This window comes from Numida meleagris, chromosome 7 (genome assembly GCF_002078875.1).
Source record: "Numida meleagris isolate 19003 breed g44 Domestic line chromosome 7, NumMel1.0, whole genome shotgun sequence".
Taxonomy (NCBI): domain Eukaryota; kingdom Metazoa; phylum Chordata; class Aves; order Galliformes; family Numididae; genus Numida; species Numida meleagris.
In genome coordinates, this window is record NC_034415.1 from 25,030,985 (window position 1) to 25,055,533 (window position 24,549).

The window sequence follows — 24,549 nt, forward strand, 5'->3', positions numbered from 1 at the left end:
CAGTAAGTATTTCAGCCTGGATTGTGACAAACCTGTTTTCTGGATGCCAAAGTATTTTATTTTAATTAATATCAATATAAGTTAAAATAAAATTATTTGGTCTAGCATACACTTTATACATGAATTTGAAAACATATTCTCTGTATCGTATAGTGCCAGTATAAATACATTTGGTAATGAAGTCAGATTTTGTTAGAACATTTTCAAGTGAATTAGATGATTTTGTCAAACTATTTAAATGTCTTAGTAAACCATTTGGGAAAATTGACTGCTGCACTTGGTGTTGACTTTGGCAACGGATGGTATAGCATACAGCTTTTATTTTTTTAATTAAAAAAATAAAAAGCCTTCAAATAAAATTCTGAATCTTCTGTCAAACTTGAGTACACTATTTGTGCCCTGCCCTGTGTAGATTTTGGCATCTTCCATATTTGATGACTCAGTAATTACATTTCTTGATAGTAATCATTTGGTTCATTCCACAGACTTGCACTATGCAATCCAGCCTTGTCATCATACTGATTCATAGTATAGAAATTCTTTACATTTACTTAAACATGAATGCTGAGACAGCTGACAAATGAGCCAAAACATTCTAGGTGTGCCAGAAAGCCAGAGCAGTTCTCATGAAGAAAGGCAGTGTTAGGTGTTTCTTTCCTATTGTAAACTGTGTCTATGTTATATGAGTAATGGCATACTGCTGTGAACTCGCAAGGTGTAGCAGTTCTAGAATTCAGTGGTTCCAAATATTAGATTATTAAGTGATTTTTCCTCCTTAAATGAAAGAATGCTTCACACAAAACTGCTAAATGAAACTCAAAGACTTTTAGTTCAGACTAAGCTTCCTGTATTTGCAATTAAAATGTCATGTATGGGCTTGATTTCAGCAGTCATTAATAATGTAAGCATAAATCATTCACATACACCAAGGGACTGGGACTGCGTATGACAATACTGAATGCAGATTTATCCAATTTAGAAAATGGTATTTGAGATCTTGAAAAATTCCAAGTTGTTATGTCATGAAAACAGACATCTTATTTCAAAATAACTATTTAAAAATACCTTTCAGTCTCCACTTCCTGATGTTTGGTTCGTACTTAGAGATTTATTTTCATCTCAATCCTATATTTTGTCATAGGATACTAACTACAGTGTTTCTGCAAAGACGTCGCACTACTTAACTATATAAGCACTGAGATAATAAATCAGAAGTGTTGCCTTCTCTGAGAAAGAGTACTTATTCCACTAAAACTGAAAACAGCAGAGACCATTCTGATGGAAGCTCTGGCCTGAGCAAATGATCAAAATGTCTGGAGGAGCTCAGTGAGAAACTCGGTTCACTCAGCAGTGAGTGCTGAAGAGAAGTGCTGTACTGTAGAGAGGAGACAGGAGGGGCTGGAGAGAGAACTCATCCGGGAGCTTTCGGCCCCTCAAACTGCACAACTGACCGCTACCATCACTCTGGTCAAACCTCTGCTTTCATTTCTTATTAGCAGTACCAAAAAGTAACGTGCTTTAGAAACAAATCCACTTTAGTGACAACCTTCTAAAGTTTATCCTTAGTTTATTTCACTCTCGGTTGGGATTTGTTGCCTTACCTCCCCTAGGAAGCCTATCCTAGAATCAACTCAAAGAGGAAACAGCTGAGCAGTGCACTGGGGAGCAGAGAGAGGAAAGCATCCTGCTTCACCGGGCTCAATCAGTCCTATGCTACAAGGAAAGGGTATCTTGTGGCCTACCTTCATTTTGGACTCTCACTCTCCATTCCTCCTGTTTGCACTCACTGCCCTCTCTGCTACAGAACACCTCACATTCACTTGCTGAAACTTCCACCTAAATTCCTGCGCTCAGTGCCTCCTGTTGGCCACCTCTCTGCTTATAGGCATGAGACTGTCAACAGGAAATAAAACATCAGGAACATGAGTGAGGGGTAGGGAGGAAGAGGTGCTGGGCACAAACATCTTAAGTAACCTTTTTGATAATTTAGGACCAGAATACATCTATTCCTATGATTGGCAGATGTGCATAGTTCATTGGAGGACTTTGGTAGCCACTACTGGCACAGATCAGAAGAGATGGCTGAAGGAGGAACAAGATAGAGAAGCTATTCTTGTTACAGCATTCATTCCCTAATTCAAAAAAAAAAAAAGGAGTAGCTTGTTCCTAATTTCCTCAGTTGCACAGTTCTTTATTTCACGTGTAATTTTCCATATACCCCACCTTCTGTCCATTGGTAAAAGAGCATGATTAAAATCTTTCTGGGCTTACTTTTCCTCATATAGAAGAAGAGATGAGACAGTCACTGAACAAAGATGGAAAAAATCCACGCCCAGTTGCTGGCTTTGTGAAAGAACCTCAACCTACTGTTACCAAAAACAAGTCTTTTGATCCCTCAGTGTCTCAGGTTCCCATCATTAAAGCAAAATCAGAGCACCCTCCCTGTCCAAATGTGCTGGGAAGAAAAGAATGCATGTTTTATATTTGATTTGCATCAGTGTAGGCACCATAGAAGCTTCTAGAATGAGAGCAGAATTTTGTGGATTGCAGAGATTCTTTACCGTTCAGATGTTTTGAGATTCTCAAAAAAAATGACAGTATGGAAATATGACATACTGTAGCAATGCAATCTACATAACCAATGTGATAACATATCCTTCCCTGATTAAGGTCTTACCGCTTAAAGCTTGCAGCTGAAAGGGGTATTACAGAGAGACTTAACAGAGTGCAAGGAGGTGAGAAAGCCTGCCGTTCTGACACGAACTAAGTCTTACAAAGGTGAACACTGCCTCACTGCAAGAGAGTTGTAGCTTGCTTTTTTACCCTTTGAGAATTTTTTCATTTTGGCTGAGAAAAGTCCTCTGCACTTATCCAAATCTACAAGAAGTCACCGAGGAAGAATTATAAAAAAAATTAAATGCAATTGCACCCTATGAAGAAAAAAAACCTCTGCATTTTGTTGAAGATGAGAACAAGGCCCTGAGTAGCCTGACAGTAATATCAAAGTTTGCCCTGCTTTGCTTGGAGTATGGATGAGATGACCTTTTGAGGTCCCTTTCAAATTAAATTTTCTATGATTCTAAAACAAATGCCATAGCTTACTTTTGGTCAGTGTTTTTCATTCAAGCAGCATCCACGCAAAGTATAATAAACAATTAATTAGTCATTACCATGCCAGACAGAGGCCAAGCATGTTTCACAACACATACCCTTCCCTGGCACTCTCCAATGGCGACTGATGGTGATGTGGACTGGAAAGGGCAGAGTCAAGAGGATGGTGTCTTGAAGGGATGTCATGAGGAGGCGGCAATATACCTGGTGAGGGACCATTATGGTTAGCGCTGGAACCACTGTACATGCCTGTGAACAAACATACATGAGGTTGCAAAATAAAATAAGCAAGGAAAGGAGCACCCAAGTAAGTCCCTGACTCCTTCACTGTCCCCCACGCCCACCTTAACACATGCATAGAACAGCACACTTCTGCTGGGGCAGTAACTGAAGTTACTTTGTGCACTAAGGCAGTACCTAGGCTATTTTCTAAGTTTACTTGCCATACCTCTTACAGGGGTTTGCCCACTGGGGCACGTACACAGAGAAGGACTAGAACAGCCACTGACATTGTACTCTGAAGGTTGTGGGGGGCAGATGAGGTTTGCCAGCATCCACAGTGCCCAGCTACAGCACGGCAGTCCCCACACACTCTATAAGGGCTAGTTTATTTGCCTTCTTTCTTCCAGTAGTATTCACCTTTCCTATTTTGCTCAGCGCGTGCAGAGTAACACATTCAGGAAAAGGGCTGTGAGTCAGCTGTGCTTTGACGTGTCCTACTTTACTGGCAGGGCTCTGCATGGCACTTGTCCCAAACCCTCTGAGTGACATGTAACAAGCAGAAAACAACAGGAAAATCTGGAGCCACAGGGAATGTGTGACAGCTCCCTGGGCGGATAAGCAATGGCTGAACGTCAGCATCTGTTTCTGTGTGACTGAAGTATAGAACCACTGAGGCCAGATTCTAGCCACCTTTGTCAGGGCCTTCAGATGAGTCAAAAACCTCTCATGAACAATGAGTCCTCAGCTGCTGACAGATCCAAAAGTACGAGAATGAACCACATCATCTCTGTCTCCCACTAGACAGAACATTTGTCAACCAGCCAGTGAAAACAACTTGCTTTCTGCACTGAAAACCAGACAGAAGGAGTTTTAAGAAGTCAGATGTTCCCAGGTGATGGCAGGATTTATTTGTCAAAGCGTCATCTGAAAACAGTAAGTCAGTAGCTAGGATGCTACACTATGAGAATTCCATTATTCTGCTGGTGGTTTCAGTCCATTTTATAATACAATAGATTCCCACAAATCTTTGTTGTTCACACATTTATTCTCAGGCTTGGCAGATACCAACATGACTTTGATGTACTGTGTCATTTCACACTTGGGCGTTATCTCCCCCACACCATTCAGGTACATTGGCAGCACAGCTTGGAGGAAACTGGTGAATCCAAGAAGAGATTTGTGCTCTCTAAGGATATCAGACTTTAGATAGCTCTAATGGCCCCTCTTAAAAGCTCACCCCAAAAGCTCAAACACTCTCAAAAGATAGTTTCAATAGTATCGCAGCCAGCAAACACACTCGCTTTTTTGTCTTACAATCCCACCAATGAACAATTTATGAATGTTTAAGTGATCTCAAAGAGCTATTCTTTACTGTCCCAGCTACTGAGGATAGTTTCCATTATTTCCTGGGTTTGATGAAGAAGACAGAGCACCAGAGTACCTGACTCTTAGCTACTGTTCAGTTATTATGTTTATGAGAACAAGAAAACCACAGTCAGCACGGCCCTCTAGAGAAGCAAGAAAATTTTAAAAAGGACACCCCACGCATCCTTATGTCCATAGGCTGTGCCCTGCATGATCCCATGCACTCAAACTCACCCCATTAGAAAATAATCTGAAACCAAAATTCCTGTCACCCTGCATTTCTGTCATGCCTCGCCAGCTGGGAAACTACCAGAGCGGACACCCCACGCCCACTCCAGTATTGGACTTTCTTTTAAAGCCCATTAAAAGTACGGCTTATTCCATCAACCCCGAGCTTATCCATATTTTCACTTAATGCTCACACCAGCTGTGGGAAAGGCTCCTGCTTGAAGCATGCCTGCTGAGCTTTGTGGGGTTAGTTCATCAATGAGTTTTCCTTGTCCTACATCTTTATTCACCAAAACGCCTGCACTCACACTTGAGTGGTGTCTCTTGCTCTCGTGTCTCCCTGACCCTCGTGCTGCCTTTACTGCAGGGCCACCAGCTCCCCTCGCCCTCACACCCCACCTCTGCAGCACAGCAGCCTACTGCATCCTAAGCTGAAGCATGTCAGGATCAACCCAGCCATCCCCATATCCTCTGGGACACTTCAACGAATGTGGCACTATATGTGTGCTAGTTGCTGCCAAGGAGCACGTGGCCCAGCCGAGCCCTGCCTGTCTCCCCTGCAGGGAAACACTAATTTTGGGTGCCACTCTCTGGTATCTAGCTGCCACAATTCATGAAACTCATCAGGACACAATTATCTCTGACGCGTTTGTCAAATGTGATTGAGCTTGACTAATGGATTAAAAAAATTACTGTGGGGAAGGGGACTGACACACATGTGGACAGAGGCAAGCGAAACAAATACACAAGTCTCACTTCCTAAGGAAATGAGCCTAAATCCAGAGCACTGATTTGCAAAGCTCCTATCACTCAGGTGCAGAGCTAGAGAGAGGAACGCAGGGAGCTGCAGGGCTGCTCTTGCACAAAGTGATGTGTGCTCCCGGGCCCAGGGATGAAGCACTGACACTGCACAGTCTTCCGCTCAGATCAGGGCTGTGTCTGCCTCTGAAGCTGCTGGACAGTGAGAAAGCCAAAAGATGCAGACAAAGGATCGACCCTATTGTTTCTTTGCTTTGCTTGCAGAGGGTGTCTGTCTATAATTAAGAGTACTTCTAAGGCCCTGTGGCACAAGCTATGGAAGATGAGTTTTACTATGAGATTCCATGTGAGTCTGCAGTAAGACATTAGTCATTTCTGTCGAGTCACTAAGAACCAAACTGGTACTTATTTGATGCTAAAACTTATTTATTTTACACAGTGCAAAAGAAGGGTATTCTAACAGAATATTCACTTCACTTCCTTCAGAGAGACAGACCCTCTGCTCACTGGCACTGGGAAGGGTGAACCACACTAAGCACTAGGCATGAGCAATTTGTTCTGCTACTGGAACTCATTCGGGCTGTCAGAGTTTCAATATGCATACTTTTATTCCAGAATTAAGACACTCAAAATTCTGAGCTGCTGCTATGTCTCCAGTCCCGTGACTGCCTAACTGCATGTGTCCATGGGTGTCAGCCCAAGCAAAGACAGTGCTTCTACAAGGGCATAGTGGCAGTAGCAGTTTATCGGGAAAGTGTGAGAATGAACAGCCTTGTTTGGGGAAGCAAGAGGTACCTGCTGAAATGACAGCGTAGAAGTTCTTCCTGCTGCTAATCTGTAACACTAAGGAAGAGTTGGTGCAGGGGAGAGAAATGCTGCATTTCCTTCGCTGCTGGAATTGCCTTTGCAATGGAAGGAGTCAAGGGGGAAGAGCAGTTGCTGTTCGAGCCTCGCTCAGTATCATTTTCAATACTTAAAAAAATTTCTCTTTTTTTTCCAGTTTCTTTTCCCATTTTTTCTGCAGTGCTATAATATTCTTAGTACCTGAAGTCACACAGAAGCCTTTGGAGCTGTAATATAAATGACTGTTCCTGCAAGCGTAGCTCTGTTCAGGGCTGTGCATCTTGGGCCTCTTCACGCATTGACCATCTCAGCTTATAAATATGTGCCATCAATCAATATTTTAAACAGCTTGGCCTTTAACCTTAACATCTGTTGCCAAAATGGTACTCTGAGCATCCGTGACTAGCAGGATATTTTTTTTCAGCTTTATGCCAGGAGAGACCAGAAAAAGCAATAACTGACCAGGCATGCCCAGAGAAAATGCCTGCATGGGATTACCTAACAGAAGTAACTTGCTTTGCAGGGAGTGTGACAGCAGCTCCTGGGTGCTGCTGGAGCTAAATGTGTGCAGCCATGAAGCAATGTAGATACAAAGAGGGAAAAAGGAGGAAGGTCTCAGCAAGCAGCGGGTTTCTCTGACTGCTAAATATTCCTTTGCTCACTGTCTTACCCAGTCTTAAGCACAAACCTGCTTTGAAGTTAGACACAGGGGAATGGGAGTTTTTTACATATTTCTTTTTCCTGTGATTGGCTTTCATCCCTGACATATTTAAAATGTGCTTCAGCTTGGAGAAAGACAAAACTGAAACTCTCCAGGAATCCAAGTGATCCCTAAAGCCCAGAGCTCTGCACATTAATAATGTGGTTTCTTTGGGAAAAAAAAAAGTTCAAACCATGAACATTTTCATATTTTCAAGTGGAATTAAGAGAACATCATAAACAGTATTCACCCATGTATATCCTCTCTACAGTATTATAGCTGCTTTGTCCAGAAATATTACCTCTGCTTATGTGAAAGAGCAAATGTGCAAACTATAGGTGGCAGCAGGAATGTCCTTATGTTTTAAATCTGTGAGGATCAGCACCATAGCTCACTCGCCCTCAACAGTGACAGACGAACAGTTTTGTCTATAGAATTTGCCACACATAATACAAAGTAACTTCTGTCAAGAAATCGTTCAAATCCTAATTTATTTTCCCTGGCACTTCGTCATAACTGTGCATGTGATGGGGTCTCTTATGGCGTGACCAGATGGAAGTGTCCAGAAAGATTTACTAGATTTCTCTTACAACATCCTGGTGACGTCTTGATACGATCAGCAAAGAAATCATACTGGAGAAAGCCAGTACTACTGACTGATAAAAGTTTTGCCTTCAGAAGAGGTTCTCAGAACTGACACTGAGAGACTAGGGATGGTCTGTTTATCTGTAAGCTAAGAACTTTTCTGTTGTATTGCTGAGGCCATTTGAAATCAGAGGCTTTTCCTGAGGCTACTAACTGCACCTGGGTCTGAGGACAATGTTGCCTGTCTTTCCTGCCCTGCTTGGAAGCAGGAGGCTGGACTGTCAGGGGCGGAGAGCAGAGGCCATGTGTTGCCCTCACACATCTTTAAGGGTGCAGATGACAAAGCCAGAGAATTGAAATAATCCCCCCACATCCGTCCAGCATCTTGCAACTTTGTGAGGAGCCACATATAAACGGTGAGTGAGGACTCCCAGGGGAACGATGCTCGAATGATGGGTCATTTGCATTCCTGCCCCACTCTGCTCACCAGGTACATTCTGATATTTTAGTGCAATTTAAACTGGAAAGGGGAAGAGGAGATGTCAAGCAGGACGATTTTCTTATTGTTAATTTTACCAACCGAAAAAAAAAGCAGGAGGTTGTTGCCTAAGTAATTTCAGTAAAGCAGCACTTTGCTCTTACAACCCAAAACACATTAATAAAGATCATCATCTCATTCCTTGGTGCAGGGGAACTAGCAGCTGGCCTTCTTGTTTTCTAATCCCAGCTTACCACTGGTTTTCTTTAAATCTCAGCAGGAACGAGGTGAGGTTTGTCTGGAAACCTCATACTAAGTTAGTGAATCAATTGAAATGTATTCAGTAATATTACTAAGGCAAGCCTTTGCTTCACAGTGGAACTGAAATAGGATAAATGCATCTTACATCAATATATATTAATTTGTCTCTAAGCTAAAATGTTTTATGAATAATTTTTGATTTTCATAGCATTAAATGTTTTCTAATATTGACAAAGTTAGAAAGTACTGTTTTCAAAAAGACTGCAAACTATCCTCCACGCTTAGACACACCATGGAGCATACCAAAGTACACATTACTGCCTCAAAATCATTAACTAATTATGAGATCAGCCTGTCCAAGCCTGGCTTTACTCTGCATTTTCTACTTAAACAATTATAGAATGAAAAGTCAATATCTGCTGTATTTTTTTTTCCTGGAAATTCTCTTTGGACAATACAAACAGTTAGATAAAAAATATTGCAATAAATTCATCCCATATGCATCTGCCATTCAAAAGCAGATCTCAATATAATGGGATGTGTCTGCAACATGACAGAGAATGACACAAGAAAATGCTACAACGATGGTTTAAAAATCTTATGAATGGACTGATCTGGAATTCAGGAATAGTACTGGTTACCCCCACCCTCAAATGGATATTACAGAGTTGGAGAAGTTTCAGAGTAGCAAGAACGGTTCTCCAGAACCTCGGTGCCTATCCTTCTCACTGAACATCATCTGAAATTTGCACATGCAAAATGAATGAAGGAAAGTATCTTTTAAAAAAAATGTGCTGGCTTTGCAGCTCACTGATACATGATGTTGCTGGAGCCAAGGGTAAAAGAAATATAACAATTAGGAAAAGAGATCAATAGTTGCACAGACAAGGAGAGATTTGAGAGTAATAACAGCTAAGTGAAAAGTTCTCCACTGATCAATAGAATCAGTGGAAGTATACTGGTGCCTTTGCAGAAAATGTAATTAAAATGTTTGACATTTTAAATTCAAGCTCCATTCATACATTACCATATTATTTATTATAAGCACACCGTGCATGATATTGCACAGCCTCATCACCTTTTCTGTGGCTCTTGAAGAGAACAGACACTGTGAATGGGAAACTTTACTGCTGCCTTTGTCTTTGCTAGAGTATTTATTTGGCTTTAGCAAAGCTCATGCACCTGCATCTGCTGAAGCCAAGGCAAACTTTAAAGAAGAAATGGCTAGAGCCTGAATTTCAGTGGTGCTGCTGCCCTCCTCACATAAAATTAACAGGAGCTCTTTGACTGACTAGCTCTGAAAAAAAAAGAAAAAAAGAAAAAATCCAGGCCTTAGCAAAGAACTCCCCAGACTATTTCATTTTATTCTTTTTTTTTCCTTTCATCTTCCATTTTGGCAAATCCCAGAAAGACCCAGAAACTTTAGTGTTTTAAACTCTCTGTATTATATGACATTTAGCATCATATTTATTGAAAATATTCTTACCTGTAATTAAGTCATGATGACCTACAGATCTACCACATTTCCCATCCAAAATGTGTTGTGAAGATGTGTGGAGCTGCTGTATAGCTAAGCACTCACTTAGAACATCCTGTTCGATATCAGTACATGAATTTAGCTACAAGAGGAGGATAAAACAAACATTTTATTTCAAAGTAAATCAAATGAATTCTAATTAAATTCATATGTCTCTTTCCTTTAAGATTATGTACAGAAGAAAGGAACAAAATGTCATTCTTAGTAACTTGGTGCAATTAAGGATATATATATTACTTCACATTTCTAATTAGAGATAATTTTGGTTTTCTTAAGTAAACAAGTTGAGTGCACTAATCTAAAATCAACAACAGTTTTTTGTACCCTGTGTTTCTTCAAACCTTCCTTAGAAGGTTAACTGCATATTTTCAGGCTTTCTGCAGCTCCTTGGGTTCTGTACAAAAGGACTGCGCGACGTTGTGACTCTGACACTTGGAAAGACATTTGAGAGAGAAAGAAAAGTGTTTGTGCCTATCAGATGAGGACTGGTGGAATAATGTGCTGTCAGTAATGTGTAAGAGGTATCACCAATACGTCAGCTGTTCTCCATGTAAATTAAAGCTCTGGCAAAAGTGTGTGAAGCAAACTCTCGAAAACCACAATGTCGATCATATTAAAAACAGCAGGAGAGGAGAATTAAGAAAGAAAAGCATTTCTAATTCTCTTTCAAACATGCTGATGTTGCCAAGCTTTTGTCATAATATAGTGCTCACATTACACAAGCAGCCATCATATTCTATAGCCATTAATAAATAGTTATTGTCTCTACGTTTACAGTTTTGCATACCAGTCTCCCCTGGGTTTGCTTATTCTATAGAAAAGGTCCAGGCAAACCTATTCACAATTTTGCTGTACAGCCATTTGTTTGAACAAGATAAACATCTAACATTCGGATCACAAAGTGCATCTGCAGCCAATTAAACTTAGACTACTACTAAATTAACAGCTAACTTTCTCATATTTTGTGCTCGTAAAGCTGTTCAGAACAACCAAATATTACCACTGCAGTCATCTAAGCTACAAACGAAATATTCAGGATTCCTTTGATGAAAGTCTGAGCTCAGGGCATTCTCTTTTCTGTCAGAGATGGCACCTTTTGGTAGCACATCTCAGCTGAGACATGCAGGCAGAGCAGCCTGTTAATTTTTCTCTTAACTAAGTCATTTCCACTCAGAACTTCCAGGAAGCTGATAACAACAGACAACTGCCTTCGCAGAGTTGTAACCAAAAGCAAGAGAGTGTAAACAGTGTTTTCCCTTTTCTTCCTAAATCTGAAATCCAAACTAGCCTGCCACTGACTGACGAACACTGAGATTTACCTAGTTGAAAAGGCTGCCTCTTTTTTCCCTATTATATGCCTAAGTGAAATATTTGTTTTGCTTATTATTTCTTTAGGAATCAGATTTACCTCAGTCCCTTTTAAGAGAGCCTGATCAACATACACTTTAAATGTACTGCTTTTTTCAGATACCTTTTATGTTAAAGAGAAAAGAAGACAAAGGATCAAATACTCATAAAGTTATCATGGGCTAATGGGACAGGAAATCTGGAGATGATTTCTTACCACCAGAGAAGTGCAGATTTAGATTTGGTCTACTAAATAAGGTGTGGGAAGCAAGCAGCTGACGTTATTTTAAGATAGACTTGGTAAGTCTGTGGGAGGGTATATACGCACATGCAGGAAAACTCCTCAAGCTGGGAGATTAAGAGATACAAAACCCTAGATATTTGATGTCTTGCTGCATCCAAGTAGCTGGAGTTTGCAGTTTGTGTGTAGCACATTTGCCATTTCTTCATTCTGTGCTCAAGGCCTCCTGCTGCTTAACCAGGAAGTACTTTTTACCCCTTAATGCAAAACTTGGATTTAGAGTTTTTTCCCCACCTTCCTCTGCAGAACTGGAAAGTGGCCTCAGTATGCAGTGGGGTGTAACTAAGGAGACATAAAGGACATTAACAAGTTAATGTATTCAGCTCTGTAGTTAGAGCTGAACAAATGACATCCATGTTTGCTCTTGGGAAATAATTCTCTCCACAGACAACAGTCCTGCCACCTGAATGGCAGCTAGGCCTGAAGAGTCTTTCTTCCAGGAACAAGCTCGGCATGTTGTGAATGTTTCTTGGCTGTCTGAAATAGTGTGCACAATTCTGGACACTGCTGTTCTAGACGCTGCTACTCAAGCTGCATGCAGCTAGTAGAGAGCAGAGTCAGGGGGTGGACAACTGTCCTAGTAACAGGGAAAATAAATTCAGACTGGTGGAACTAGCCAAGTGAAAACTGATAGGGGATACAATTCATGCTGAGAAGCAGCAAGAGAGGAGTGTAAGACAAGACATGGCTGATGCAAGGACATCAGTATGACCTCACTACAGTCATACTCAGGAAAATTAGGTCTTCTGACATCCATCTAACTCCTCCATGGCTCATCCCTAATTCTGAAGTTAACATCAGCAGCGTTCTGCAACTGTCTCTTCTCTCCACATATTCCTTTCTTTGCTCTTTTGTGCTTGTGGGTTTTACCGTCAACATTTTTTCCAAACTAGCAGCTCCCTAGCTCTAACTTGACACGCTATCATTTCTGCTCTGCTCTCCATCCTTTAAACATGCCTGGCAATTTCATTTGTGAAGCTCTTGGCAGTGGTAAGGATGTCACCACTGCTTACTGGAAATAATTGTACTTGCTTGCTAAGCCTTGTACTCCCTGCCACTCTTGGGCCTCAAGCACGCTCATGGTCTGTTCTGTCACAGACTCGCTCTGTGGGGTCCCAATCATCTTTTTACAAACTGTGTACAAATGTGTAATAAGCAAGTCTCTGATCCTGGGATGGTGCCCATAAGCCTCCTCACTTGATAATGAGTTCAGGATTGAGCCCATAGAAACCAAAATACTTACTTGAATCTGGTAGTAGTGAAAATGTAACTAGCAGTTTGGGTTAGGAATGATTTATAAATGCATTTAAAACACAGATGTGGTCAGAAGAATCACGGGTTCATTCTGATAAATGCAAGCACTCTTTTTCTGACATTTCCATAGTATCCTGGCTTAGTTTGACTTGTATTTGGGATGATCTGCTTGCATGTATTTACTAGCTGATTGCAGAGAATCCATGTGTGAAGATTTTACACAAATGACAGCAGAATTTGGGTTTGTATATGAAAGATGAACTGGGAAGAAATGCTTGGACATAAAGTATGGAGCAAACTGAAATTAAAAAAATGGTGACCTTCAAAGAGCAAAACTATAAAGTGAACAGGTTAGCAAGAGCGATTAAAATCCGAAGGAAAATTAGTCCAACTTGCACTTTCTCCTAGAGATACTGCAGAAGAGCCCTGATTTGAAAATATATAAACTAAAGGTAAGTTGAAAACAGCCACAGCATGGAGATCTGGAGGTATGCCACTGTTTGCCTACTGGGTCTTACCTTCTTACGCACCTGTTGTTCTTTGGCTGAATGAGCTTTCACGTGCTTGCGTAGAGAGCTGGGGTCGGTGTAGCGTTTGGAGCAGCCAGGAATCTGACAGGCATACGGTTTCTGTAAGAGTGAGGAAAGGGAGAAGATTTCACATTCCTCTGCATCTCTTCAGTTGGCACACAGAGCGCTGAAGGACAGCTGGTTTGTGCAACACAGCGTAAAGCCTGAGCTGCTTGCTCTGCTTGACGTTTCCAGATTTGCAAACTCCTCTATGTACGTAAGTCTGACATGGTGCAAACAGAAGAACAGCACTGATAGCTCTGATTTTGCACTCCATGCAAGTGCTGAGAGCACTTGACACATCTCTAATCTGGCACACTGGATGTTGATTACTGAGCTGAGTTAAATGATAATGAGATGTAACTGGATGGGCTCTGAGAGCATGAAGTTTTCAAGTCTTTACAGTAGACTTGACGATGAGAACAACCAGTATAATTATAAACGTAATTCTGGTTTCTAATCCTGATTTATGTAGTTTTTATAACTATGTTCCATATGCAGCAGAGTAAAACTTGTGCAATAGCACACATTTGGTTTCCTTCATGCCCTTTTCCTGTTTTGAAAAGTCTTTCTTTTTATAACTCCTAACCAAACAACCTGCATCATACATTAACATCTGAGCAAACCAATGCAGAAAGAAAAATCCACTATTGTTAACTTTGTTGGGAAGACCTTTTCAGCTGATTTTGGTGAACTTCAGAGCTCGTCAAAATGTGGCCCAGTACGAGCACTTTCCTGGGCAAGCCACTGGAGCCTGGGCAAGCAGTTCCAGTTGGCTCTTCCTATGTGAAAATAAATAAAAAAGGATACTCCAAGTGAGCTGCAGATTCCCAGTGCTTGAAAGCCTCACCAAGTTGTGCTTTCTCCCAACAAACCAAACACTTATCTCTGCGCTACACTGCAGCCTCCAAGTGACAGTGTAATTGCCAAGTTGAACAAAGGGGCTCCGGTGTTCATTATTAAGTAACCATTAAGAGAGTGCAAAGTAGTGCTGCATGTCAAGTTTTCAAATTGAGCTGAATGTTTCTTTGCCTCATCTGCCAACATTATCTTAGCCTTCTCACTTGTACCAGCAAGTCGTCTGGTGCCTTCCCAAAGCTATATAACTGGCTTGACATGACCTCAGTGTCACGTTCTTTATTCCCCTTGGCTACAGAAAGAGGATGCACAGAAGCGGGGGTGGGAAAAAAGCAACAAAAAACAGTCTGGGGAGGAGTGACTGTGAGGTCCTTTTAGCTAGCTGCTGTACTCCTGGAGGAGCGATGACGTGACCTTTTTACCACAAGAACAGATACGTTCCCTTTGTTCTGTTCCTGCCTAGAAGAAAGATCTACTTCCAGATGATTTAGTAGAGATTCAATCAAACTAGTATACACCAGTGAATCTCTGAAATTATTTACAGATTCTCCTCCTGGAGAAGATAAATGATAGAATGACCTACATTAAGAAGCTTTAAAACCAATTCCAAATGCACTCAATAAGGAATAAGTAGTCTATATAAACCCCTTTTCTTTGTAAGTACCTCAAGAGGATAAGTACTGCTGCTCTGTCCGGCCAGCAGGAAATTTCTGAAGGAATAATAGAATCATTCACCAATTCATGGCCTTATGGGCTAACACAGCACCTACCCAGAAAGATACAGGGCCAAGCAGATTTATTGAGAGTATCTGCACACAAAGTACTGACACCTGAAGAAAGACCATGGAAAATTTTAACATATCCCTTGGCAGAACAAATAGCAGAGTATTTTTCAAATCATTGGCATCATCTGAATAACTGATAAAATCATTTCACTCAGTGATATGGAAACTAGATGAAAATCTGACTACTATTTGCTTTGGCAATTTCCCTCGACATTAGGGACAGTTACTTTGTCCACTGACCTAAGGCAACGTGCAGTCTTTACAATAGCACCATGCTGTAGCTTGTTACTTTTCACATTCACATTCACGTAATACTAAGCCAAATCACGGGATTATAAAACTCATGCAAATAAGCAGACGGTAGCTAGCATGGTGTAAGACCACAGAAACAGCTTTAAAGAACCTGCAGCAGAATGAAGTGGATAACATTTTTAGGCATTTAAGAAAGTTAGTAGAAAATGACTACTGTACCTTTTTGCTGATTTATGAGCTTTTCAGATAATTAAGACAGAGATAAAGAAAGAAGAAAAATAGAAAGTTAAGAGATTTGTCTTCAATAATCCACAGATATAAAAATTTCATCTTGTTTTGTTAACTCATTGATTTATCTTTCAAAACTAACAAACGGCGTCTGGCTAATATAAAATATATCCATTAGATTCAAGCAGTTAAATTTCAAAACCATGCGCCCAATTTAGTATATCCAGTTTCAAAAGAGACGCATTTTAGAACTAATTACAAATTCAAATATCTCAGGTTGACTTTCAAATAAATAAAACATTGTTATTGTAAGTGTGCTTTGGTTTGGAAAATGTGACTGACTCGCTTCTCTTACTTGTTTGTTTTTGCAAGGCATAATGTACATTAGACATTCCTTAATGCTGCACTGTCTGAAATGTGTAACTGCTTAAAAAGTAAATATCAATTAAACTCGAAAGTTCTGCCCCATAAACACTTGGCCAAACGTTAAACCATATACTCACTTCTTTGAAAAAGACAAAGGAACAACTCTGGCTGTTATTCTTTAAAAGCTTTATGTTGAGCACCTAACTTGTCCATAAAGTTGCCTAATTACTTTCTTTCCCCATCCTACAGTGATTTAATTTTATCAGCGCCTAAGACACCAGACAGGCTCCCATCTTCTCCATGTGACAAGTGAGAAGACTTGTAGAGCTGAGCCAGAATCTACCAACCGTATATAATTGTGAATTTGTTTCTTACAGCTAATTCTGGTGGTGGGTGCTTCACAAATACCACAACATGTATCTTTACCTTTAGAAAATTATGTCCAAAACAGAGAGGCATACCTTCTGTAGAGATGTCTGAGCTGCTTAGGCATTCATTCAGAACAGACTTTTTGAAGCAATATAGGATAGGAAGCAAGACAACAGCATCATTTAGTACAGCAGCGATGACTCAGCTTTCACTCATACTACACCTTATCCTACTGGCCCCTTCTCTTACTGGAACAAGAACAATGGGGATTTGCTGAGTAACTTATTCCTGAATACATTATTTCTCAGCATGAGTAAGAGAGCTGAATTTGCCTGTTCGTGATCATACCATTTTTCATTTCTCAAAGCACATTCAATTAAAAACAAAAGTGCAGTTGCTTATAGCTGAGTGTTCTGAGGCACCCCTCATGGAAAGGAAAAGTCCCCATCCGGGTTCAGAGCAGACTGTGCACAAGGACCGTTGGAAAACACTGCAACCCCCATCCTGGAATCATGCTTACAGTATCCAGGTGTGTTCGCTGATGCTTCGCCCGGTCACTGGAGTTGCTGAAAGCTTTCTGGCAGCCTGGATGCTGACACAGGTACGGCTTCTCCCCAGTATGACTTCGGAGGTGAATCTTAAGGTTCTCGAGCCTAGAAAATGCCTTGTTGCACCCTTCGAACTGAAGAAAAAGTCATAAAAAATGGTTGTAAAGCAGTATTAAATAAACCATATGCAGCCACAATGAGAACAGTGTATGGTCAAAGCTGGACATGTAATAAATCAACCAACATTCAAACATCTGTTGAAATTTATGGATGAAACACAACATTTTGTGCTGTTCATTTAATCTGTCACTGAAGACATGGTGTGTAGCTCAATAATAATACATGGGTTATAAATATCCCACACGTTCTGTCTGAAGTACTGAACGCTTAAAGACATGGTGTCAGTACGGAAAATTTAAAGAAAGAACAAGTGTTCTGTTGAGCTCTCTCAGATGTTAATTGGCACAGGAACCACTGTGAGCAATAACAATTAGCTGCTACAGACAGAGCAAGAGGAGTTGTTTGTGGCGGGCAAAAACCTGGTTTCAGATGTCTGAAATGCGATACACTGAAGCACATGAGCACAGACTATTACAAGAAGACCTGATCCATGTGAAGATCAATCCAAAGGAACTCTGCTGTCATTCTGCACCCTTTTCTTTACTAGCTCTATCATTCAGATCTGTTCTCAGCATTTATACAACCAGTAACCTGAGCAATTCTGATTTCTTAAGCACCCGTTTCATTAAGGAACTTAGTAATAAAATGCTGCACAGCATTCATAATAAAAGTAGGCATTTCAAATTAAATTGGAATAAATAAATAAATAAAATTTCAAACTAATAGGCCAAGGTAAGAGTGCTTTGCATTGATCGCTGCCAAGTTTCAGTCTTACAGTGTTCCAGATGTAGATGGACGTACTGTCTAGGATGGGCTTTGAGAATTAACTCAGGTGAGCACAAATACATGTACATGCACATTCATGCATCAGCAAACCCAGAATGTGCACTCAGATACTTATGCATGCGCACAAATGCATCCAAGCACTCATACTCACATGTAGCGGTGTGTGTGTACTTTGCCCACTCTGCATTGCAGCTTCATAGCACCACAGATTTCCCTGTGCCTCTATACAGACAGGAACCTGATTTGACTGTAATTTGGGACCTCAAAGAATGTACTTGAGAAACACAACTCAGTCCATCTTCATGTCAGTATCAAGGACAATTTTTACAGATAGAAAGTAGGACAACTATTTCAGGAAGTCGCATTTTTAGTATGATTCTTTCTCATGAAGAGTGAAATCCTGACCACAAGATTAACAAGTGCTTTGTCACCTCCTTCTGCTGAGTCAGGATTTTGTAGATTTACACTCACAACCTGTGGTTCTTTGGATAGTATTACAGAAATTATACTCTTGCCGATCCATCACATTCTATTTGTTACACACACACCTCTCATACATTTTGGCGTGTGCAAACTTCTGACTCAGTTTCTGCATCCAGCATTGCAGGCAGAGGGATGGGAAGGGAGAGCAGATGGAGATGCCATAAGCTGGAGGCACCTGGTCTCCTGGGACCTGATAAAGGCAATTCTGACTGCTGGTAGAGAAAGGTTCCTCACATCCTGCTGAGATCTGGATGCGTCTTAAGCATTTGAACAAAGTGATTTGTATTCTCAAGCTAGTGCTTCATTTCACAGACTGCGTTCCGTTCTGGACGCAGATCAGCTCTGCACACTGCAGATAAAACACATCAATGCACTCCAGCAAACAGACCAAATAGACACCCCCACGGAGGTTTCCAGACACACTGCAAACTTCTGCCTTTCTCAGCCACCTATACGCTATGGCTTTTACCATCCCAAATATTTTTTCTGCCCTGAGCAGATACCAAATGTCCGAATGGCATAGTTAGGTCTGTGTGCGCAGACAATTTTCTTATATGTATGGATTTTCATTTTTCTCCATCACAACCATGCCAAAAGCTCCGGAGCTACCCAGAGACCTACAGCCTAGGGCTCCAGAAGCCTGGTCGTAACTCCCCTCAGAACACTTGGAGAGGGAGGGGGCAAGTTTTGGAAGTGTCCAAGCCACCAAAGCTTAAAAAAAAAACCAAAACTTTCTTTCTAGTCATCACCAAAAATCTGGCAAAGGATTCAGAACAATGCACTGAAATGTGGAAATATGCTGAAGTCAATGAAAAACAAGCAGTTTGGCAAATCTATACGTCCCATGACATTCTATAAAGACAACCACTGGCAAATGGATTTAGTGTTCCGAGGTGCTGAAGACTGTTTCCTCTTTGTGAACCAGATCCCTTTCTTTTCTTATCACTACTTTTCTTCACACTTCTCTGATCAGTGTTGTGTCCACACCGTTGTATCATCCCCTTAGAACCAACATCCCTTTCATTTTCATTTCAGCAGAACAGCTCTTCTCAGTTTTACTCACTGATAGCTGACAACAAGGCAGCTGGAGATCAGACCCAGAGTCTATCTAGTTCTTTTGGGAGCAAGCCTTGCCCTTCAGCTATTCATCTCACTTGCGTGTGCAATTCCTCATCCCCTACCTGAGCAGGGCCCTAACACTACTGTGAGTCCTTTCGACATGCTTCTCACTCGCAAGAGAACCCACTCTCAAGGACTTGCAGGTTCTGACAGACAAGCCTCAAAAAAACCTAGCTTGGTAAAACATTATATGACAGCGTTCCTTGTTATTGGGTCCTTGGCAGACTTTATAGACTGTTGGCACCAGAATCCCTACAGTGACACTCTACAACCTGATCCTTCTTGTCTCCATGCTATCTCAGGACTGGAGAGAGCTGTCAGCGCACAGAAGTCATTTCTCAGCTATTCAGTCACGAAGCTCAGTACGTTTAGCTAGCGGATTATCAGTCTTCAGCTTTACATCTACAGCCTAATGCAAAGTAGGAAAGTATGTAGAATAGTCCAAACTAATTAGGGGTCCAGCTCCATTCCCATTGATGTCAGTAGCAAAAATTCCAATGGCAAATGTCCTAAAACATCTAAACACATGCTTAATTTGAAACACATGAGAGCACACATGTTTAAGAGTTTGCTGGATCGGGACACAAGGAAGAGAAGGAACAGGCCCTACCATAAATGCTCAGAGCTACAGCAATACTTTTACTGTGGTCAGCAGCCTTTTTTTGGTGCTAACGCATGATCCACATACTCACTACATATGCCTGGACTTCAATGGCTTTTCTTAATTATATTACTATTATTTTCTAATTTTTATTAATTGTATTATGCAGCTCGATTATGCTGGATAACTTATAGTAGTGAGGTAGTCACAATGTTGTGTCTAATTCAGTCTAACCACATAAGGTGAGAGAGCTCATCAGCTAAGAGAATGATGTGACTCAAGCTCATATGTTCAAGGAGGCAGGGTTGCTACAAGTAGGGTGGCTAAATATGAAGAAAATCAGCAGAAAAGGAGTGGGAGTGTGAACCTTGCCAGCAAGAGATGAGCAGAAGGGAAGATGTACAAAGGCAAAGGTGAAAGGCCTGAGAGGGAGAGAGGAAAGGAGTTGGCACAAAGAGCTGACAGGCACGGGGCCGAGGGAATTCATTCAGAGCTGCAGAAGGGTCCTCACTTTGAAGGATTCCAGGAAAACCCCTGCTTCAACTCTGCCTTGTTGGATCTGGTAACTGTATCCCTTGCAGCTTTTCCCTACAATTCCGTGTGTGTGGGCAGCACCGCTGGGACCCAACTCCCTCAAAGTCAAAGTGTGGTTGTCCCTACAGTTCTACAAGGACAAGGTAACTTCAGTAAGTTGTTGGGCGAACTGTGTTAGGATGACTTTGTAAGGTAATTCCTGGGCTTCACTGCTGTTCTCTGGCACTTGTAACCCTGCTACCTACTCCTAACACATGGAGTGTGAACATGCTTACATATATACGAAGTAAAACTACTCCTGGAGAAATGGGGTGCTCTTCCTCCTTTTCAAATAACCACCTGGAAGAGCCATCAGTCCCTGATGTGTCTAAGTTTCAACTACAAAGAACAAATGTTCAATTTCCAAAGGGCTTCAGGATGGTGAGAGCTATTTGACCAACAAGAAAAGGCTACTTACAGGATCTCCCAGACATCTGGCCCCAATCTGTCATTGCTTAATCCTACAACATTTTGTTGATGTTTGATGCCTGCGATAACAGTAACAACCACTGCATGATCCTCAAAGTTTGTAAAAGTCAACATCGCTCTTAAACAAGTTCATCACTTAAAAAATAATAATTATATTGCAGTTAGTACTTTTGTCTTTTTTGTGAGACTGTTAATGCGCACTTCAGACATTGCTATGCACATCTGAGTACAGACACAGAACAATGCCACATGACTGCAGTAAATAGCATGATGTAATTACTGGATTTTATAGCTAATGTGATTTTAGAATCAGGCTTCTACAAGGAAAAAATGTCTGTAGAAATGTACAGGACTAAATTAGCTCAATACCAGATGGAAATACGTATGTTATCTTTATTTTACACTACAGTGTCATTGGAATATAACTGCAGGAATATCAGGCATTTTAAAGGCATGTTTATGAAAACACTAAATTATCTCACAGTGATCTAAACACATCGCAATTTTCTTAACAAAACAATTTAATCTAATAACTGTAATTGCTTAAAATGTTTTTTTTCTTTGCTTCCACATCATGCTTTGAATGCACCTGAGAATGCTGCCATGCAGAAATAACAGCATATCCCCACGAGGGCTTATATTATCAAATGTTTACCGTTTTCATAAGCATATTTAATCACAGTCATGTCTAGAATATCTGTCAGTGGTGCAGATCAGAAGAAATAAACTATAAACTAAACAGCTCAGACCATAAGGTGAAGCAATAACTGACATTTTCTTAGGAAATGAGTTATGACTGAAAAAGAGAAGCCTTCACAGTTGTAGTGCTAAATAGGTCCAGTGTGCCATTAGAGAAAGCTCATTAATATACACCTCTGCTCTCTGCTGCAAGATCTGTTAAACAAGCTGCCTTTTATTTATAGACCTAAAAGGGAAAGAGCAGGTCATATTGGCTGTTGACATCTCAGACAGCCTACAGATGGAAAACCCAAAACATTTCATTCCAAAGCAGTTAATACTATCAATAGGAAATCTTATGTCTCGTCAAAACATCTACAAGCCTTATGAACATTGTGAAATGTTCTTTCTTCCCAGCTGATTACAAAATTGGGAAAATTTTTTTGAAAAACATGTTATGAGAAAAAGGATCCTGTGAGGCTGGGTGTCCCTTCTGGAGGGGAGGAAACAGTCACACTGCTCTTTAAATAGCATCAATGTTTTAGAGCACACTGAGTCTAATGTTGGTAACATGGCAGGAGGCGTACAAGGCTCCAATCTGTTATGAACGTCAGTAACTTAAGTTTTCGAGTCCCTCCATCCAACACAAGAATCAAACTATCTGATCTGGAGATTTGTTTTTTCTAGCAAACACCTAATTGGATTCATTTTTAATTCTCTATGGTAGCTACAATGTAACAGAAACGCTTGTAAGCAACATGACTCATGCAAGGAATTTTATTAAACTGAACAGAACTATTTGTGTGCATAAAAAGTTACCCATAGGACCGAGCCCTCTGCTTCCCAAAGAATCCCAGGGCAGACTGCCTGTTTACAGATTTCAGTTGGTAGGTGCTGCTTTTTTCACATGGCACTAACATAACAATGGAAGATAGCTGTAATGGGACAACGGGACCCACTGATTTCTGTGGGTTTTTTTGGAAGTTTGAACAATTTATGTTTCCAAAGTGACACTTCCTCACGATATCGCATTTGATATGTACTCATTCTATTATCTGCATTATAAACTAGCAGTTTGGACTTCAGCCACACTACTGTACAATTGCTGGTGTGTAGGACAAGAAAAGGTAAAAAGTTTCAGAGCGAGAAGAAGAAAAATCTAGAATTCTCAGCCACGGTACAAATGTAGTGCATCATTCATGCAGCTGGCTTTTAAAGGCAATTACAGCTAATCATGTGACATCAACACATTCTACAGCAGCATTCTTTTGTCTATCTGCCATTAGACAGCATTTCCTATTTCCTAATTAATGTGAAACTGGGAAATACTAATATACTGAAAATCCTGGAAGAGGTGTTTGATCAGCATACATCACTGAATTAAACAAGAATTTGGACGGCCTCTTCTTTCTTTCAAAGTTATGCATTTTATAAGGCCCTCAGTCTGCATTCCTCACCCCCCCCCTCGGTAGCAGGAGTTATAGGTGCAGAAGGAATGCAGACCTGGCCCACGGGGGGCATAACAGCAGACGCATTTAAGCCAGCAGTCTTTCAACAGCAAACAGGCCTGATTCTGCATGTGAAGCGACTTGCACACACAAGCAGATTTCCCGGACTGCCAAATCCTACCTGTGAGCATTCCCTCAGATGGGGTTCCTCTGCTGTCCCTGACGCCATCTGAGACACGACCAGCCCCGGCCAGCTCCCCATGTCCCGGGGAGCCGCAGAGCTGGCCAGCTAAGGGCCGGCTAAGAGGCCGCTCAGCGGGATGGGACTCACCCCGTTCTGGAGCTGCCTGTCCCTCTTCCCTGAGCACGGAGGTGGCAGAGATTGGGGTTCTGGGTATTGTTTTGTAAGGCGAGTTTATCTGTGCTCCCAAGCAAATCTGGCATTAGATGCGAGTTTTGCCCGTTCTCTCCCCAGGGTGCTGCTATGCTCATCCGCGCTGACTCTGAGTCTCGGCCTGACCCAGGGTAGCTCTACATGTTTTGGCTCTCAAAAGTCTTGCTCATGTAATTGTAAATTATCATGTCAGGAAAGGCGGGAATGCTGTTCGGAGCACTGAAATGTTCCTAGATTTATTTCTTCCAGTACCCATAGGTCAGGCGCTGCAGTTAGCATTGCAGTGAGCTAGCAGAGCCAGCAAAAGCCAAAATATCTGGGAACCTATCAAAGCATCCTATCATTTTCACAAGACCCTGTTGCCAGTCTTGAAATTCTTTCTTGTCATCCTTCTTTAATCAAGCAAAAGGATAAACATTTGTCAGAACAGGAGTACTTGCATTTACTTGCTGCAACATATGAGAATGAACCAGCAAAGTTGGGGATATCTTGCTATCAGAAGCATGACAGCCACAAATTTTGCCATAAGGTTTTGCTAAATATGTCATTTGGAAACTAAACAACTTTCTGAAACCTCATTACAGTTGGACTGAATGCAGTATTATGGCTTGCAGGCAAAAATAACATTGCATGGAGCAACGGTTTAAAAAACAGAATGCAAAATTCATATGGTCGTGTAATAAGCAAAGAAGACCCTTCTTCCAAAATCTACATGCCAGTCCCTTTATTTCCTCCTGTGTAATTGGGAAACTATTATGTACCGGGATTTTTGGAATAGCTTGCAACTTATTTGAAATTAAAGAACAACATGCAATCCAAAATTTGCCGCTCCAGTATCTGAAGCCAGATCTGCTTGTTACTGGGACAAAATTAAGATTGAACAAAATCAATTAAAAACCTTCTCCAGCTGTGCCAGCAAAGACCCATAAAGAAAAGAAAAATGCTTCTCTCT

At 41.1% G+C, this 24,549-nt stretch overlaps 1 protein-coding gene across 6 annotated transcripts in view; it reads right to left on the reverse strand.

The window, feature by feature from the left end:
* Nucleotides 1-24,549, reverse strand: part of GLIS1 (GLIS family zinc finger 1) — a 187,937-nt gene that overhangs the window by 28,457 nt on the left and 134,931 nt on the right. For 4 of the 6 annotated variants that reach the window (XM_021404411.1, XM_021404405.1, XM_021404410.1 and 1 more), the window contains 4 exons: nt 16,939-17,100; nt 13,510-13,620; nt 10,039-10,171; nt 3,210-3,360 (listed from right to left, as the gene is read on the reverse strand). In XM_021404411.1, coding sequence (XP_021260086.1) covers nt 3,210-3,360; nt 10,039-10,171; nt 13,510-13,620; nt 16,939-17,100 — 557 coding nt within the window. The remainder of the gene's footprint in view (nt 1-3,209; nt 3,361-10,038; nt 10,172-13,509; nt 13,621-16,938; nt 17,101-24,549) is intronic. The other 2 variants (XM_021404408.1, XM_021404406.1) reach the window with 2 other exon arrangements.